Raw genomic sequence first — 21,207 nt, forward strand, 5'->3', positions numbered from 1 at the left:
CTATTTAAAACTTCACTAGAACAACAGTGCAGTATTGAATTTTCACAAGTTTCTTACAGTTAAATGTTTTGTTTCAATTCTTGCAAAATAAATTTAAAAAACTAAAATTTCCCTCGGGATGAATGAAGTATCTATCTATCTATCTATCTATCTATCTATCTATCTAAAAACACAAAGACACTATCTATTTCAGTTCCTGTTTCTGATTTTTCAAAACACAATTCTGTTACAATCTGCAACTCTTAACTCAAGCACCTAACTACTCTTTTGTTTCAAAAGGCTGCAAAGAGTGCAAAAGGAATGTGTGATATAAATATGATAAAGGCACCAAACAAAAGTGATTCATAACACCAAAACATCCCCTTCCATTATACAAGTAGGGAAAGTCTGAACAATTTAAAATGGCATTTACATTTGCATATACAACCGCAACAAAGTGTAATTATTGGTCTTGGGAAAATGAAGGGCTCACTTAGAATGCACCTTACTGAATATCCATCCATCCATTATAGCAGAACATGGTATAATTCCTTCATCTTGAAAAACTATCATTTGAGTTGGAATTACTGTGCACTATGTCGTATATGTCAGTTTCTGAAAAAGGAGTTTCCTGGGGATGCTGCTCTGTTCTGCACAACATTAGACTGTGAAAACACAGTCAGCGTACAGCACTGTACATGCTGTGTAAATAATCTACAGTGTGGAGCGGCATGAGCAGTTAGTCATTCTGCATCTGTATGGCTAGTTAAATTAATGTGCAATGTTTAGTGCGCTTGCAGTGATTCCCACGTCCTATAACATACAGTACTCAAATAAACCAGTCATTTCCAATTGGGGCAAAGACATTTCCATCAATTTGTTTTTGCACTTTCACAGTGCTTCATCTGAACCCCTCTGCATGTAATTTGCTTCCGTAACATTTTGCATGGTGATTTCTGGTTGTGTGTGTGTGTGCCTGTGTGTATGGGGGAGGATTAGTATTATCTACAACTCTTCGGCGTCCCAAGTATCATCCAGCATGCTTACGTTAAGGTGCGGGATGGGGGTGATTTGCATAAGTAATTAGCTAATGTACTGTTCAATTTCTCTCCCATCTGGCTCGAGGAGCCAAACCTCATTTCTCAAATTGACAGCCTGGTCCCTATCGCTACCCACACTGCAACAAGGCGCCCACCAAATTCATTTGTCAACCTTCCTCCGTAATGGGATGTTCACCTTGAAAAGTCAATTTAACGTGAGTCCACCCCCACCCCCACACCCCCACCCCTCATCAGAAAAAACAAGACTTTTCAAAAAAATGAAGTTAAAAAAACAAGCATGAAAAAAGCAGTTTTTAAACAAGACAAACAGTTGTAACAGACTGAACATGACTAGATTTGGGACAACTGGAAGAGGCACATTCAACAGGAATAATTGCACTAATTTTAACAGCAGTATTAATTTAAATTAAAAATTAAATATATATATATATAAAAATGTATAATAATTTAAAGTGGTATCAGTACTAGTATTTGTATCAGAAATAATCAAACAATGGCCACTCAAACATAGAACATTTATATTATTTCACAGGCAATACTTTATTTTCAAAATAAATTTCTACACAATGAGAGTGCTTTAAAAGGGACTGGGAGCAGTATGAGAATATATTGCACAAACAGTGGGACATGCAGGATCTCCCTGTGTATGGAGCTCTATGCAGCCCAGCATCAGGTGGCCTGCATGTGTGATACTGTGTGGGTGGAGAAGACTATACTGACATGACACTACAGTGATGGGGGACTGAGGCAGCAATTATATACAGATTAACTCATCTTTATATCATTCAGATAACCCTGTTCATTGAAGAAAATGTCTCTCTCAATGTTCCTGTATTGTCAGTAAGGGTACTTGAATTGTTTTGCATTCTGGGGAATCAGTAGCCATGCTTCGGCTACTGAAATTGAGAGGAAGCTTGTAAACATGCTATCCTTCTAAGAGCTGACAATCTCAAGAACCATAATTCTACTGTGCTGATACCTACATTAAAAAAGATTACATAAATATTATGTTTCTATGTTTTTGTTATCGAAGATAATTGTATTATGTTAAAAAAATGTAATGCCTCAAATTCCTTCTGCCAGTTCTCAGGAGGATATGAATTGAATGTGCATGTAGAGAGTTTTGGTAAATGAGACACTGAGAACAAGAGATGGAGAGAGAGACAGAATAGGGGAGACACTGGCAAACAGGCCTTATACTTGTCTGGAATGTAAATTTCATTTGTGATTTGTGACAGAATAATTTTAAAGTCCAATCCATCCAAGCAAACTAAAATGTTGTGCCTTCGGGTTTCTAGGTGATAATAAATGTTCCCTCTATGTGTGTGTAATTTTACAAATAATACGTCTCCAAGGTTGGGACATAAACAAAGTAACTACCTCTCAGATTATAAATAAATGCACCGATTAAACTAGACAGCAGGCCGGTATTGTACCGAGTTGTCAGTATATCAAGCAAACACCGCAGCTACTGTATAGACATGCCATATCTTTCCAACGTATCCGGGAATGGGGGCGTTCTCACCTCATGAAAGCCCCTACTGAAGTCTGGGTTTAAATACATATGGTATACGCTACCACGTACAGTTTAAACTTTTCACCAGAGCAGATCTTTTCTCAGGTTCTCCTTCCCACAATCCCCTCCTCCCTCCCCGCTCTCTGGTACTCCCTGAAGACTCGGGCTGCGGCAGGCGGAGGCAAGCACGGACGCGAGCCATGCCAGGGCGGTCTGCTCGGGGACCACTCAGGGAAATGGGCCAAAAAGCGAATTTAATGAAACCCCCCAAAATTAATTTTCAATCTCATCTTTAGCTGGAGGCGGCGTGGACACCAGGGAGATTCGGCCTGTCAGTGAAGGAGAGGATGAAGATGGAGGGGGGGAGGGGGGGCACACCACATCATAAAACAACTCCCCCAGTACCTTTTCCCCATTCTTTCATCAGTCATTTCTTTCCCTGCTTTCAGGGGCGTCTGCGCCCTTATTAAAAAACCTGCTCCTTCTTCTCCCGCTCTTAAAATGGCTGTTCATTTCACCAGCTGCCTCCGCAGGAAAGCGCTCGCTGGAACCTGCAGGCCTGACAGCAGGCTACCTGGGGCTGCTGAGGTCCCCCTGCCGGCATTGCCCCGGCTCTCACTGTGACACAAACGCAGAGCTCCTCTCCGAAACGTTCACAATAACGCCACTCCAAGCTACAAAGCTGTCACTATACACAAGGTTTATGATTTGGCTAACACATGAAGATATATGATTTGAAGTAACATCATTAGCATTTGAAGATACACTGTAAGTCACAGTGTTATCATTGTCATTATTATTATCTGAATAAATACAATGATATTAAAATCAATATTCATGTGCAATACAATGGGTAGCATTAACACTAGCAATGATGGCAGTTGTGGTGGTTGTGGTAGTGCTGTTGAAGGTGGCAGGAGCAGTATTACAGGCATTAAGAACAGTAGTAGCACCAGCAGCATTAGTAGCAAATATTAGTAGTAGCAACAGTAGCAATAGCAGTGCTTGCAGTAGCATTAGTTACAATAGTAGTAGCAGTAGCAGCAGTTGCTGGACCATGAGCAGTAACAGCAGTGGCAGTACCAGCAGTAGTAGCAGTAGCATTACCACCAGTAGCAGTAAATATAGTGGCAGTACCAGTAGCAGTAGCAGTAGCAGTAAATATAGTGGCAGTACCAGTAGCAGTAGCAGTAAATATAGTGGCAGTACCAGTACCAGTAGCAGTAGCAGTAAATATAGTGGCAGTACCAGTAGCAGTAGCAGTACCAGTAAATATAGTGGCAGTACCAGTAGCAGAAGCAGTAAATATAGTGGCAGTACCAGTAGCAGAAGCAATACATATTGTGGCAGTACCAGTAGCAGTAGCAGTAAATATAGTGGCAGTACCAGTAGCAGTAGCAGTAAATATAGTGGCAGTACCAGTAGCAGTAGCAGTACCATTAAATATAGTGGCAGTACCAGTAGCAGAAGCAGTCAATATTGTGGCAGTACCAGTAGCAGAAGCAGTAAATATTGTGGCAGTACCAGTAGCAGTAGCAGTAAATATAGTGGCAGTACCAGTACCAGTAGCAGTAGCAGTAAATATAGTGGCAGTACCAGTAGCAGTAAATATAGTGGCAGTACCAGTAGCGGTAGCAGTACCAGTAAATATAGTGGCAGTACCAGTAGCAGTAGCAGTACCAGTAAATATAGTGGCAGTACCAGTAGCAGTAGCAGTACCAGTAAATATAGTGGCAGTACCAGTAGCAGTAGCAGTACCAGTAAATATAGTGGCAGTACCAGTCGCAGAAGCAGTAAATATTGTGGCAGTACCAGTAGCAGTAGCAGTAAATATAGTGGCAGTACCAGTACTAGTAGCAGTAGCAGTAAATGTAGTGGCAGTACCAGTAGCAGTAGTAGGTGCAGTAACAGTCTGCATGTTACTGTAGCAGCAGTAGAAGCAGTAAATGGAGCATTAGCGGTAAGTGAATTTCATTAGCAGTAGCACTCTGACTGCTGCGCACTTATTTGCCGCAGTTTGGGCAGGGGCCCTGCAGGAGCCATCGCACCGGTCCCTTAGCCTCCCTGGGCCACGCTCTCCTCCCCTGTCCTGGGCCACGCTCTCCTCCCCCGTCCTGGGCCACGCTCTCCTCCCCCATCCTGTGCCAGGCATATCCTTCTGCTTGCAGTGGTGCTGGCACTGCCATCTGCCGACAGCAGACTCAGGCAGTAAAGCGTCACGACCCGAAGGTTCGAGTACCCCCACAAGGGGGCCGGGCAGATGGCGCTACCCATCGAGAGGGACTCACCGCCGTTAAAAATCCGTCGAGTCGCACCAGATCCCCTCCCTCCCAATTCACTCTGCTACAGGGCCAGACCTAACCTACTACCCTGCCACCAGAACCGCAACATCCCCCACTGCGCACCTTCCGCAGGAAACAAAGCCTCACACGCTGTATATGAAATGCTTACCAATGCTTCTTCAAAGAGTAAACTAGGCCACAAAAATCAAGGCAACAAATCATTCCTAAAGGCCTAAATAGCAACCACCATATTTACGCCATCGGGTTTTTAAATAGATTCTTTATTACCATTAGAAATTAGCCTTTGTTCCAGGTGTTTTATAGGTGAAAATGACTATATTACTTGTGTCTGTGTGTACTGCGCTTGGCAGCAGTAATCAATCACTGCAGCACGGCATTCCAGAATACAGTGCAGAATGCTAACCGCAAACAGCCAGGTACAACACTGCACAGCTAACAGCACATAAATATATCCACAGGCATTACTGACAAGTGACTACACTTATTCAAATAAAAATCAATAAATCTAACAAAAATAATGTGACTCAGAGTTACTAGCTGTGGAAACTAAACTAAAACACTAAGGGTAATAGACTAAGTCTGCGGAATTTGTGATCAATCCGGAAGACTGCCCTGGTACAGCTGAAATGCATGTATGAGCTGCTGATTTTTCCCACCTTCAAATGGGATCAATCTCATTTCTGTATTTTCAGCTTTTTTGTTCATTTTGAATCATTGAATTCCTTGAGACAGAAAAAAGGAAAAAGGTTGTGAAATCTACAGACTGCTAGGTTTAAAGTTGTCTTTCCAACCGTGGCCATTTTTCCTGAAATCTAGACAGCCATGTCACAAATTAACTCACAAGCATTGCATAAGTAACACGGGCAAATAAATAGGTACGCAGTATAAACAGATTTGGGTTTGGAGCTTCGGGGAAACTCATATGTAGCAGCAGTACAGTGAATAAAGTATTGTGATGTATTATTATTGTATTAATATATTAATGCAGAGGCAGTATGGTGTACAAGGGACCCAGATAAGGTACTTAACTTGAATTGCTCCAGTGAAGTATCCAGCAGTATAAATTGATAATATGTAAAAAGTAAGCTATATAAGTCAATGTGGAAATGAATAATGCATTGATAAAGCGTTACCAGTACACTCAGAGCGGAGACCACTTGGCAATAATCTGAGCTTGCCCATCCCTGATGTCGGCCTAGGGAAAGATTTTATTGGCAATGGGAGAGTGAGCTCCCTTAAAATGGGTGGAGCAGCCTATGTAAGCCAATCAAAACACATTTCCCAGCAGAAAGGCACCTTGATTGGTTCTCCTGAATCGCTGTCTGAGTGTTAAGGCTGCACCAATTATTGGACATGTGAAGCCTAAATCTCCTTTCATTGGATTTCCTTATCTACCATGATTCTCACACATTCTGCACCAGGGAGGGTTATCCGCAGTGCTCTGCAATCTTGAAAAGGCCAGACCTGAACAACATCGGTCTCCAGACTCACATCTGTGTCACGGCATTAAGCCAGGCCACCTAGAGACACCCTGAGAGCATGGATGCTCTATTTACTGAGCAGACATTTTTAACTTTGGAAATACAGTCTCATCATTGTTGAAGCTAAAAGTCATCTGACTTTTCTGTCTCCTTATAGATGTTCACAGAAAGAGGCTCCGCAGAGCAATGGGGACAGGAGCAGAACTTTCTATTAAAAACCGTAACCTCACGGAGGTACAGAGGACAGTATGAACACGGAGCTAAATATCTGCTCGACAAATAGAATAGCTGGGCTGGAAAAAAGGGGACTTTCCAAACAAGTGCCAGCTCTCTCTCTCTCTCTCTCTCTCTCTCTTTCTCTCTCTCTCGCACTCTCTCGATCTCTCTCACTCTCTCTTGCTCTCTCTGATAAATAAGGCTCACCTCGGCGGTAAATAAAACTGTTGAGAACCTGCAGGATAATGAACGAGCGGCAGAAGGAGGCAGAATGTGCACCTGCTGTTTACGGGAGGGGAGGGGGACGTGTCTGAAAGGGCGCTGCTCCTTTAAGAAGCGCGCAGGCCTTTGGCTTCACGTGCAGGGGGTTCTGGGACGTTTTCTGTTGACCGCTCGCTTTATGGCATGATTGATTTTCTGTCAACTTACCGTCTCCTGGGGAAGGAGGGGGGAGGCGGCTGGTAAGTAAAGGAGTGCAGAATTGGGGGAGGGGGGTAGGGTTTCTGCATGTGTGTGGATGTGTGTGTGTGTGTGTGTGTGTTTTGGTGACAGCACCTCTGCAGTAATTGCCATTGTTGGCTATCCTCTACTCTCTCTCCCTCGACCCAAAGATGCTTTATTTTGGATGTGATTGCTGCACACACCAAAATGTTCTATCAGAAGTGTTATTGCACATTTGACTCTAATAGAGAGCATTTTATCCGACAAATGTCCAAAATGTTGTTTTTTTTTTACATAATTGTCAAGTCTAATACATTTTTAATCAACAGACTGCCTAAAAATGCTTTCAATAAGCACAGTGAATAATTTCACATGAAACAGATGAATGGTCCAGTGCAACTAAGCCAAACTAGGACTGGCCAAAATAACATATTGGCACAGAGTCCATTTAAGTTCTGTCCTCATCACTGTGGAATGAGATTTCCCTTTCAAAGTCAACATTCACCAAGTCTTTGATATATGAGCTATAGATTAGTTATATATGAGCTATATATGAGTACATAATCACAATTACGTGCTCAACCAGTTCCCCATTCTGTTAACAAATAACAAAGATAGCACAGTACTTAGCACTTGAGCTGAATGAGGCAATTCAGTGTCGAGAGTCAGCTGAATTTTAGCAAGTATTTGCACATAGTTGAGCTGCTATCTACTCTGACAGAAATGATCCCATTTAGTCAATTCCAGAGGTCGTATTTAAACTTAGTTAGCCCTCTTGTCCCAATCTTGAAGCGATTTAATAAAGCCAGGCTTTACTGCTCAATACCTGAAACCAGAAAAAAGAGGGACAAGGGAAAAAAGAATCTCCAATTCATTCGGACCCTCGTCAATAACACTGTAATATTTATGAAGGCTGGAAGCAGGCCTGCCCTAAAACCCAAACTCCAGCTATCCTGAATTATAGATTGGTATTGATTTGTGTGCTTGTGTGTGTATGTGTGTGTGTGTGTGTGTGTGCGTGCGTGCGTGCGTGTGTGTTTATGTGCGTGCGCGCATTCACACATGCGCGTGTGTATGTGTCTGTGTTTGTATGGAGATGGTGATTGTTGCAGATGCAGACATAGTGTGTATTCTGTATTTCTTTATATTTTGCTATAACAGCAGTACAGACTCTTCATTCCCCCTTAAGCCATGGCATTGTGTTTCAAATCACAGGCCCAGTCCATAGCATTCATTAACTGTGGAAGTACACTTCAGGCTGTGTGGGTACTGTAGTTCTTCGCTCCCTTACCTTCACTCTTCCCATATCGCTCAATGACTACAGGCATCTTTCAGTCAGGATATAAACCCTCAGCTAATTCTGTCTCAGTGTTGGGGCTACTTCAGAAATGGATCAAGCTATCAAAACATTCTAAGTTGCATTTTTTTATTTTTTTATTATGCAAATTGAAATTAATTGAGTCCAATTGGATTTAATTGAACGGTCCTCGAAAGCTATCCTCTTTCTGTGGTCATTCATAATTGGAGGAGACAACAGGTGACATCATCAGCTCATCCAACAGTGTGAATTTCCTTGACTGATCTGAATGATGCAGCTGACAGTCAAGTTTTCCAGGGCCATGCTCTCCTATGACATCTCCCCTATCATATTGCTGGGTCTTTGGCTCTTTATACAAAAATCAATACCCATTTAATCCCTAATCTCTCTTGCTTTCTCTCTCCCTTTCTTTCTCCTTTTCTCGCTCTCTCCCTCTCTCTCCCACTCTCTCTCCCTCTCCCTTTCTTTCTCTCACCCTCTCTCTCACTACCTGTCATTATCTCTTTTTTCTCTTACTTTCAACCCACTGTAATGGTAGAGGTTGAACACAACTATGAACTGACTTACAAAGCTGCACTTCCTGGTGATTACATAAATACTTCAGGGTACCATTTTCACTGTACCTGCAAAACCAAATTATACAAATCTAATATATTTACATTGAATTTGATCTAAAGATCTTTACAGCAGGTTCAGCAACAGTTTCAACCTTTCACTTCCTCAAGAGAGTGAACATAAAGAAACCGGAGGAATTCTCCACCATGGAAAATCACCTCAAGCGCTCCGACCTTCAACTTCCTGGAGGATCGCGGCAGGGAACAGCAAGTTCTCCTGCAGACGCGCGTGCGTTATCGCAAGCAGGATCTCCCCCTCACCTTGTGTCTGTCAGGCAGGACGGGGCCTGCTTAATTAGGCCCGCCACACTCGCCAGTGATTAGGGCTGGATGAAATTATCTCCCAGTCTTTAATTCATGCAACACTTTGGTGATTGAGTGGAGAGAGAGAGGGAGAAGAGAGTACTGGAATCAGAGATAATGGGGATGGGAAGCTACGGAACGCTCCTGCATGTGGTCTCTAAAGGAAACGGGCCTAGCGGTGTATGTTTGCGTGTGTGCCTGCGTGCGTGTGTGTGTGTGTGTATGTGTGCTTGTGTGTGTGTGCCTGCGTGTGTGTGTGTGTGTATGTGTGCGTGTGTGTGTGTGTGTGCGTGTGTGTGAGTGTGGGTTCATGTGGGCGTGGGTGTGTGTATACGTATGTTTGTGTTTGTGTGTGTGTGTGTGTGTGTGTGTGTGCGTGCACGTGTGTGTGCACATGTGCGTGCGTGCATTTGTGTGTATGCATGTGTGCGTGAACGCATGTTTGTGTGTGTGTGTGTTTGTGTGTGTGGGTTCGTGTGTGTGTATGTGAGTGTAAGCATGTGTGCGTGGGTGTGTGTGTACGCATGTTTGCGTGTGTGTGTGTGCACGTGTGCGTACGTGCGTGTGTGTGTTGGAGTTGTTCCTCAGGTCATGGGTGGAGAGAGGGAGGTGGAAGAACTGCAGTTGAGTTAATCGCTCGCCCTACTACCGAGACCCCTCTCTGTGTGTGTTTACAAGAGTGGATTACATCCCTTCCCTGATTTGCTCTTTGAACGCAACGGGGGGGATCACTGAGAGGGATCGATTGCTTTTCTCCTATGGAAGGGGGGTCAGATAGTGCCAGAAACAGAGACAGAGGCTTCTAGAACTGACTCTTCAGAGGGCATTTCCTGACAGTGTATATGCAAGTAGGTTGACAAGTTGGGGAGGGAGTAATAAAACCTACAGTAAACAGCACTTTCTGTGACTTTTGGCTCTGACAAAAACTTTTATATTCCTGATTAGGAAATGTGTTTTCTATGAGCAGGTTCCAAACACAGATTGGATTTAACCATCTGCAAGTTTTGGGTGACAACAGCCTTGCTCCCTCCACTCCATTTCAGCCCTGAGAGACAACTTTAGGCCCTGGCTTCTGTAAGGTGGCTAACGCAGTAGGCCGCATGTTTCTCAGCTGTACGTGTACCAATTCTTCTGTCACAATTGGATCATAATTAAGTTACAATGCTGCAACATCCTGCATCAGCTTGCGAAGGAATACAGTAACAGCACATCCACTGAATCATTTGCTGCCAGGCTCCACTCCACTCCACAGTGCTCCCTCCAGGGTGATGCGATAGAAAATTACACATTGTACAAAGGGTTCGCAGCCACAGTAGAGTATCTTTTGAAGTGATGCATCCTCTTACAAAACACTTAGCAGCCAGGATCAGGGAATGTCCAGTAGGTTATGAAAACCTCAGCTTTGTTTCCTCTATTCTCTTAACACATGAACTAATACAGCTAAACTGACAACAAACGCATTAGCCTCAAATCATTAAACCCTCTTATTAGGTTTTGACACACACACACACACACACTAAGCATTAAAGACCATCTCACCTACTTAAATATCTTACCACATGCACACTCTACAAGTCGATTGGTTGCATCAATGAGAGCTGGGATTTACACACATTTTTTCCACTTATACCTCTTGCCTCAAGGGTGAGGATTTGATATGGTGCAGTGAGGGCTGTGGTTGTTATGGGTACACATTTGGAGAAGTGTTGTTGCTGCATCCTTGGGTTCAGTGCTGTAAGTGGATTCAACTCTGAGCCTGCAGAGGGTGGAACTGTGATATCTCCCTAACTCTACACACATCCTAATATCTCTTGATCACACACACACACACACACACAAACACACAATCACACACACCTATGGACAAGGGCAGATGTAATCACATACAAACCATACACACACAAATGCATGCTTCAGTGTAGACTTTTACGTGCACGTTTTGATAGGTGGAGACTAAAAATCCATATTTATGTGTGTGTGCATACTGTATGTGTGTGTACGTGTGTGTGTGTATATGCCCATTTCAGAGAAAGAGAGGGAAACTATATTGGCACTACAATACATTACACATTAGACAGATACTATACTATGGGGAACATCACTGTATCATCCGCAATCGATCTGTAGTCCAGGTAATCTGGGGCTTTCCCATCAAAGTGACATGACAAGGTCTCAGAATGCTAATGGACAACATAACAGTCAAATACAGCAATGCTATGTAAACTAGCCTCTCAAGCATACAACTGCTTACGATAGAGCAGGTCAAAGACTTTATTAAAATCAACATGTTAATGCTTCTGTATGTTTTCTCCAACAATGTTTGTTGGAATGAGAAAAGACACTAGTTTTTTCAATGGGTCCTCCTGCTAAGTTCTCGCTAGCACTGATCCCAGATAAACATACAGTGGACCACAGCGGGTTTTCCGCCCAAAAAAATCTCCGAGCCTGCCGAGCCTCCCACTGTGACTCCCGGGGCGTACGTGACACCGGTACTGCGTTGCGGGAACGTTGACGCAGCGTTGCGACGGCGTCTCTCGGGCGCTACGGGGGGCGGTAATGAGGTCTCACGCCCCGCGCGCACGGCGGAGCGGCAGCTCCAGGTGCGGAGCTGGATGGCCCCGTTTCAGAGCTCTCCCGCCTCTATTTTTGGCTCCGCGCGACTGACGGCAACGCCGCTCCCGCGACCAAACGGGCGCGGCCTTAAAAGAAAGAAAAGGCTGCGGCGCTCCCGGAGAACTCGCCGTCTCGTTTCTCCCGGATCCCAGAGGCCGCCAGGACGCCCGCGGTGAGCGGGGAAGTAGACTGGAACACGGTGGCCTAGAAGGACGGCACGCCGCGACGGCGGGAGAGGGGAGCCGGACGCCCGCCCGCACGTGTGAGAGAGACTCCCCGCGTTTCAGACAGCCAGGAAACAGGAGTCTGCCTCGTCCCCCCCGTGCCCGTGGCCCCTGCCTCTTCCTCTCTTCAGCCGCCCACGTAGCCAGCAGCAGCAGCAGCTGTGTTTCACTGGCCGTTCACCTGCAGACCACCTCCACACCTCCGTCACATGATCTCACACCGTGCCCTAAACTAACCCCCGCCACAACGTTCACTCTCATAAGACACTCAGTGAAGGAGAAACATCATAGCATCAGTGTCAATATTTATCTTTTTCTCAGAGGTATCGTGGAGCCACCGCCTACACACACATACACACAGGTACACATATATGAATGCACACACCTACATTCACACATGCATTTGTACACACACACATATGAACGCACGCAACTGCACACACATATGCATTCATACACACACGTATACACGCACGCATCCACACAAACACACACACACACCAACACAAACACGCATATGAATGCACACACCTGCATACACATATGCATTAGTACACACACATACACGCAAATATGAATGCACACACCTACAAACACACATATATTCCTACACACACACACACACACACACACACATACATATACACACACATATGAATGCGCACACCTGCACATACACACGCACACACACACACATACACACACACACACACACACACTATCCGTCCTCTTCCCTCTTCCCTCTGATTCATCCTACTCCCTGTACCTCCTCAATTTTTTTCAATTTTACTCAGGCTCCCGAGTAATGTTCTCCTTTTACTGCAAATCTATACTCTTAATCTAGCCCAGTCCGATGCTCTCACTCACCGATCAATATGGAGCGATTACAGGGAGGGGCCCTCAGGGACCGAGGCTCCCACCCACAGGCCCCCCGCCGGCCCCGCTGAGAGGGGCCAACACAATCACTCTCTCCCTCTCTCTCATGCACAAAACACACACTCACTCTCTCCCTCTCTCTCATGCACAAAACACACACTCACTCTCTCCCTCTCTCTCATGCACAAAACACACACTGACTCTCTCCCTCTCTCATACACAAAACACACACTCACTCTCTCCCTCTCTCATGCACAAAACACACAATCACTCTCTCCCTCTCTCTCATGCACAAAACACACACTGACTCTCTCCCTCTCTCTTATACACACAACATACACTCACTCTCACCCTCTCTCTCTCATACACAAAACACACACTCACTCTCTCCCTCTCTCTCATACACAGAACACACACTCACTCTCCCTCTGCCTCCATCTCTCCCACGCAAACACACAATCACGCTCTTTCACTTTCTCTCACACTCTGCTCTATCTCTCATACACAAAACACTCATTCTACCACCATCACTTTCATAACTGTATTTCTCATGCAGCATATACACATACACACACTGAGCACTTTATTTGGTATTTATTAGACTTGTTAAGTCTTCTGCTGCTGTAGCCTATCCACTTGGAGGTTTGACACGTTCATGTATTCATGTGTTTAGAGATGCTCTTCTACAGACCACTGTTGTAATGCGTTAACAAGCTGGTGTACAGGCATACACAAATAAATTGCTCACAGAGTGTATGTACATCCCTGTCCCTTTCTCTCATACACAAAAACACAGATACTCTCCTCTTACCACAAACACACACACCATCTCCCTCCCTACCCCTCTCTCAGTCTTATACAGAATCTCCCTCAGACACAAAAGACACACTCTCTCCTTCTACCTCAGTCTCTCTCAAACACTATCTATATATTTTTCATTCACAAGAACTCACAACTGTTACTCTCTCTCTCCCTCTCTCTTTCGCTCTCAATCTCTCTGTCCCTCTCTCTCTCTATCTCTCTATCTCTCTCTCTCAGTGATCTGCAGACATCAGTGTGTATCCTGTCATCTTTACTAGGGAACTGCAACATCTATGACATCATTTGCTTGTGCATATCCACCAGACACACAGCTAATCAGGACCGGTGCTGACCCCGACACGCCGGGTCTCTCTACTCAATCTCAGAAGCTCTGGTGGAAGAGCGAGCGCGCTAATCTAACCACCAGCAATTTCCCAGCGTCCTCTTCCCGCCTGCCCTTAGTTAGAGGTGGGCAGGTGATGAAGGGGGAGGGGGCGGGCCAGGGTGTTCACAGCTGTCGCCGAGTGCCCCGGAGATGCACCTGCCCCCGTCCCCCCAATCACAGAGAGGCCCTCGGGCAAGACCCGCGTCTGTGATGGACGAGCAGCCAGCCCAAACGAGCAGGCCGGGCCGTTACAGAGCGTGGGGCACTGGGGGGAGGGGGGAGATATAACGGAGCTGTCGCCATCACCCCTGCTCCACTTCCTGCAAATGACTCCAACCAGCGAAAGTTCCTGGGAAGAGAACTCTGTCCCGTAGCACATTAAAGTGAAGGGAGGTGGGGTGGTGGTGGGGGGGTCTCCATATCAGGCAATTAGACAAGGGCCCCTGTTAAGCCCTGGCAGTCCGGGGAAATTTACGAGCCCATTGGGGGAACTCACAGGGCGATCTAATTGCTGTATTAGCTTGTAATAACACCTGTTTTAAACCCCGGCAACCAATATTTCATAAGGAGGGGGGGGGAGTATTGTCGTTTTCTGCTTGCCTCGGCAGCATTTTTGGCCTAAATGGGGCAGCCGCTCGCCCGCGTTAGTGTGCGTGGGCGGTTTCGATTTCCGTCTCCCCGGCTCTCCCCTCCTCCTCGCCTCGTCTGCGTACGGTGCTTTGGGGAAAACCTCCGTCGACGCTAATGTGGGGATCCTGACACGTACACCAACCAGGCTCAGACAGAGGCACAGAGCCAAAGAAACACAAACACATCTCCATAGCAGCTCGTTTGACGGTCCTGCATCTTTCAGTTCATACTCCACTGCAGGAATCTGGCCCGAGAATCCAAATCTGGCCTGCGTTTTCTTTACTCCAAGGGTAATTAAATGCACAAATAGGGCTACTGGTTGGCCAGACTGTCTTCATACAGACTCCCAGGTAAAGGGAGGGTGGAAAACCTGCAGGTGAGGACCGTGATTTGTTGATGCCTGCTGTACTCGCACACACACACACACAGAATAGGAGAGACACAGAAACGAAGATACAACAAAGGGAGGCGGGTGAAATTTGAAAGCTGGAGAAAGCAGGAGAATAATGAAGCTCCTAAAGAAGGAGGTGCACCGGGAGATGAGGGGCGAGGGCGCGGGGGGGGAAGGGAGGAGGAGACCAGGCGAGGCCTCAACCTCAGGGTTGATTTACAAAGCCACGTTTCAGAAGCCACGCGCCGAACAGGCCAATGAATTCCTGTCATTAGCCTCTTTTTACAGAGACAATCGACGGTCATAATTTGCATCGGGCCGGCACCCGCGTGATTTATTTGTTGGTTTAAGGGGCGGCGGTTTCCGCGCGCTCGTAAATCTGGTATCTCTTAATAGGGAGGTAAAATGCAGGCGAGTGCATGGGCTGCCCCTAAATCAGGAGCCTCTGTTGTCACCCATAAAACATCTCGCGCTTATTTTTATTTTTTTATTTTTTGGGGCGGGATAATGAAGCGGGCTGCCCCCTCCATCAGAGACAATTACATCCCAATGCAGGCCTGCGGCCACTGCCCTGGTGGACCCACCCTGGGGAACTCAGGTGCTTTGTTACGGACGCACATAGCCAAGCGGCAGACCACGGAGAGCCAGGGGGGTCAGGACTATTGAACGCAAAGCAATAATTGGAATGAGGAGGAGGAGTGAGGCTAAGGTGGGGTCATTTCATTGGGCAAGGGCAAAAGAGAATTAGTGTGAATATAACAGAGAGCTGATTCGTACAGTAGCACAATTGTGTGACCGCTGCAAGGTACAGCAGCAAGGGTAACTGTATTGACAGAGGGAGTTAAAATACACCTGCTTGAGTGACACTGGATAAAACTAATACCTGACACCGAGCTACTGGAACCTGACAAAGAGAGTGAATATCAGAGTGTTCCTCTGCCGGAGCAAAGCTTCCCTTTAATTAGCACATTGAACCTCCTGCCAGAAGAACTCACCAGAAGCATAGTAATGCCGCAGCTTATGCGCTAGTCTGGAAAACGTGACACTCTTATACAATTTCCGTTTTACACGAAATGAAAGGCGTCCGCTCTTCAGGAGCACAGACGGTGCTTAAAAAAGCAAGCCCGCGTCGGGTGGGTCAGTCACGGCCGGGCCCCCGAGCGGAGACCAGCAGGCGCCGTGCCATGTGTTTGAGCGAGAAGCCTCTCCTCTGTGCATGACAAAACCGTCAGAGGTGACCCGCTCTCCGTCGGCTCCTGGTGCCGAGCGACGCGCTGCTCGCCAAAGCACGGAGAGGTGAGAGGACGTTCGGGACGAGGCCAGGGGAACGGGCCGGGGTGGGGAGGGTGGGTGTGACCTCACGCTTCCACAGCTCCCCCCACCCCCCTCCCCAAACCAACAGCCTGGACCCTCTCCAGGGCGGTCGTGGCTGAGGCGGGTCTACAGACGACCCCCGCGCCTGTGGAGACCTGTCATCTTTTTCAGAAGAGGGCATGCCGTCCAGGAAAAAAACCAAAGCCTCCAAAACCTGACTCCTGCCGATACCTGGGCCACAAACGTCCCAGCAGGCTTTGCTCCCGTGGCCATAAATCAGTCCCACTGACACCCAGCTCTACACTACCCCAAGCCCTCATCAAACACGGGACTGTGTGTCTTTGGCGTGTCGAGGACATGACAAATTCCTCACCCCAGGTATTGATTGCTGTACTCCACAGATACCTGAGGTCCCCAATTGGAATCCACACAATCTCTATGGCTATGCCACTAATACCCTTTGGGTTGCAAAAACACAGCTTAAGTTTAGTCCTCGACTAAGCTCTATTTTGAATGGAGATTCTCAATACAATACTCGATTTAGTCCAGGACTAAGGTTAAGCTCTGAAACAGGTCTTTCAAGTGTGATAGGGAGTCAATTAAATATTGCCATTTTCCCTGAAGAAAATCAACATTCTGTAGTTCTCAGGGTAACAAAACTTGAGAACGTACATTGCTGTCTTCCTTTTTGACTGAGAAAGACTTGAATTGACTTTGACTTAAGCTAAAATGTAATCTAATATATATTGCATCTCTACTCATTCTTTCAACTTGGATATGATGAGTTATGACTTCTGTAATCAGCAACCTGCTCACAGCATTGAATAGACACTTAGAAAAAATTTCAGGGCAACACTGCTGCACTTTTTAAGGACTGTGTGGGAATCTCAGAAATGGGCTGACCAAGTTTTTTCATTGTGGCTGTCTGGGTATGCACTCTTTGGCCTAATTAAATAAAGGTACGTACAGAAAGCTCTACCAGGAGAGGAAAGGAGAGAATCTGATTATTCTTCACCTCTGATAAAAAATACAATTGTCTAAGCATTGATAACAGCCATTTTATTTCTTAACATTAACAGTGGCAGGGTTGGAAATCCAGGAAACTGTGAAACTGTGGATTCTCAGTGAACTCACACAGGGCAATGTTGGAACAAAGACCAATTGAAACACTAGTGAATATGCAGAGACAGCAGAGTCTGCGGACACAGTCTAGGTGATGTTAGGAAACATGTGAGAGATATAAAGGAAACACACAGGAAACTGTTCTTTCATGAAGTTCACCCTTGCGTACCCCCTCTGAGGACATTAGTGGACTGTAATATTTAAATGTTGAATCTATTGCGTCAAATTGTCAGCCATTTGTGGCAAATAAAGGATGTGATTTTGGTTAGAACCAGACTCTGGATGGAAAATGGCCTCTAAAAGTAAAGGATATGCAGCCATTTTAAAGAGTACTAGGGATGCACGAAGCATCTGAGCATTCGTGTCTTACAGCACTGCCACCGTTTGTGACCGTTTAGACATTGACCAATGAGAGAGGCAAAGCCCGGGCCCTTACCTGTCGATGATGACAGGGTCAGACGGGGTCTCGTTCCGGTTCCCACAGCTTTTCTTGTCACAGCACCGACTGAAAGGACAAAGTGACACACCTTTTTGAGATATTCACATCAAAATACATCAGATACCATACATCTACCCTCTAACATTAGACAGGAGCACACAAGAAGTATAACATTGCCTTTAAAGCAGACTACGTTCATTCCAGTGCATTCCCACTGTATTCAGGTTAATGACCACCATTGCAGTGGCCCCCATTTTTGCAAAGGTACAGAACCTTCTGTACATTCTGAATGTAGGGCATCAAAGCTTAACTACAATGCTACTCACAGAACTCAGGACTAGCTTGTATGTATGCAGATGCATGTTTTCACAATGTAGTATGCATCCAAGATTATTGTAATGCACACAAAAAACGAATTAGGTGGGGACTCAGACCAACATTAGGCAGTCACCTGTTAGCCATTTCTCAATATTGGTCAGTACCTATACATATGGTACAGTGCTATTATTCGGTACAGGATAGAGTACGTAAATCACAGAAGGAACACATTTGGTGACATTTTTAGGTTGCGGTGCTCAGAGCACAGCCGAGCAGTTTTCTTTCTCCTCTCGTCTGTCCGTCCAGCTGGCTGGAGGTCCACTCAAGGTCACCCAGCCAGCCAGTGACAGTTTGGACAGGACCCAGAGGTTCCCTGGCATGGAGCCCTCTGCCCCCGTCCTGCCCGACACCATTGGCCCCTGACCACTGGCAGCACGTGGGGCCAGGCCTACAGCACGTCTATGGTGCCCATTCATACAGTCACCAATCAGAGAGAGTCACAGTGCGCAAACCATGGTGAAAAATCATGCACAGTTCATGTGCGCCAACTCACATCAACATCATACACATCACACACACATTACTCTGTTTAAAAATGACCTAACAAATTGGCTTCAATTTTTCAAAAAGTTATTTACAGAGTAAGAAAAGGTTAGCCAATACTTCAGAATTCATCTGTACAAGTTGCTGAACTAAATTAAAACATAATACCTTTCCAAAGAAGAATGTTTCAGATCACCATCTTATTAACCTCTCTTTATAAATCCCTATAACTACTAATTTAAAAGAATATATAAATGTACCTGAAGATTAAAAAGAACAGGTAAGAGGTTGAATGGAGTTTTATATTACAGTTCTATTTTAAATTGACCTCTAGGTAACAGCATTCGTCTATTCACATTCTAAAAAAGAATCATAATGCTTGACCTGAATAGACTAATTATCATCGTATATGCAATACGCTCACCCCTACTGCAGTGAATGTTAACGCACGGTATTTAAGTAGAAACTCCAACAGCAATATGACTTTATGAATCATTTAAAACATTTCATCCTTTGTAGGGGGAAGAATATAAATTGCCCCTCTGTTGTTATTGTGTTTTTACCCGTCTGTGTGTGTGCATGTGCGTGCGTGCGTGCGTGTGTGCGCATGCGTGCACGCACGCATGTGTGACTGTTGCCATAGATCGTGCCACCATAATTTATTCCCCCAGCAGTGTGGACCATTAGCAAAGGTTCCAGGAGACCAATTAGTATTGGAAACCCAACAGTGCGACTGTGGTGACAGCCTCCTCAAACTGGCAGAGAGGTGTTATAAACAAACAGGACCCCAGGAGCACATAGCTCCCCCTAGGGTACAGGGCCCCTCAGACGTGAAAACAACCCTTGGCAACGCGTCCATATTCCATAATCCCCTGTACCCCACTGAGCTACGGCCCCACCAGGCTAGTACTGGGGAAATCTGCTAAGTGGACTTTCCAGTGGCCTCTCAAACAAGACATTGGTAGGTGCAGTTCCAAACCTGGGGGGGGCAGTCTTTGTATCACAAGTATAGTGTGATATACGGCATGTAGCCATGAATGGTTTTGAGGTCAATATCAGGTGTTCGTTTGCATCTTTCTGAGAACTATACAGGAAAATAAAGGCAAGGACTGAAGCAAAGTAGAGATTGATTTCAAACGGTGGGTTTTTATTTTCTGTTTTTAAAAGAGTGACTGCTGTAATTACCTAAAGCACAGCCGGGGCTGAAGCCATAGCTAATGATATGCAGCAATCTGGTCTGCTTTGGGGAGATGCCACCCTTTTTCCACACTGTGCTGTGTGCCAAGCTGGAAGCCAGCCTGCACAAAACACGGCATCCACTTTCTCCACGTTCATTTAGGTTTCTCTCTATTTATCTGTTTATATATATATATATCAGAAACTATATTTCCCCAAAACAGACATTAGACAGAAAATTGAGCGGGGTAAGATAGGGCATGTGCTTAATTACTCATATGAATAGATTTGCATGAAAATGCATTTTAATAATTTGTTGTATTATGACTGAAATATATTACATGCTTTTATGTTGGATTAGTGCACTGATCTCCAAAGTTGACCGCCTTTGAGCCAGGATCAAATTCTTTATTTCACATCAGCCATTTGACAGAATTCTGTGCACGGACCTCACGTTAAAAAATGTTAAACACTTGTCCTCTTCTCCCAGTGCTTGTGAAAGTGGTTAATCACCAAGCTGAATAGGCCCAAACCCCTGACATGTGACCTTGCTATTACTGTGTGGAGTGCTCCTGATTTGACACTGATGGGGATGGGCTCAGGGCAGCACAGTGCAGTATTTTTTAATTTGACAGAGTTTGACAGGTTCTACGGTTTGACAGAGCTCAACTCCACATCCCGGCTTCCTATTGGCATATGGAAAAGTACTACACAAGGACAATCAAATGGACTAATGGTATTTACAGTTCTAGATATCCTTAATATTCAAATATTAAATGTATCAATTTTGAATCCCAAAAAAAGTCCGAAAAACAGGGGTTATGTAACACATGAACATGGCTAAGGGTTAAAGAAATTGGCTCTGTGAATAAAATGCATGATAATTATATACAAGGTGGTCAGAATACATTGTAACGTACTATTATCAACATAATGCTTTTATAAAACATATGTAACACCTTTATAAGTATGGCACTACACCTTTATAAAGCTTTTATAACCAATTGACCATGCTTTAATATTGCTGACATTGCTGATATATAACAAGTTTGCATTATTTGTATTTGTATTTTGATTTTGCTATAATAATCTGGTCATTCATGTATACTTGGAGTAATTATTATAATTATTATGACGTTTATG

The 21,207-nt window shown here is 45.1% G+C and overlaps 1 protein-coding gene across 3 annotated transcripts in view; it reads right to left on the bottom strand.

Moving 5' to 3' along the window:
* The window catches only part of LOC133130213 (transcription factor COE3-like), a 105,661-nt gene that overhangs the window by 61,427 nt on the left and 23,027 nt on the right, over nucleotides 1-21,207 (bottom strand). For all 3 annotated transcript variants that reach the window (XM_061244607.1, XM_061244608.1, XM_061244606.1), the window contains exon 6: nucleotides 18,025-18,093. In XM_061244607.1, coding sequence (XP_061100591.1) covers nucleotides 18,025-18,093 — 69 coding nt within the window. The remainder of the gene's footprint in view (nucleotides 1-18,024; nucleotides 18,094-21,207) is intronic.

Source organism: Conger conger, chromosome 6 (assembly GCF_963514075.1).
Source record: "Conger conger chromosome 6, fConCon1.1, whole genome shotgun sequence".
NCBI lineage: Eukaryota > Metazoa > Chordata > Actinopteri > Anguilliformes > Congridae > Conger > Conger conger.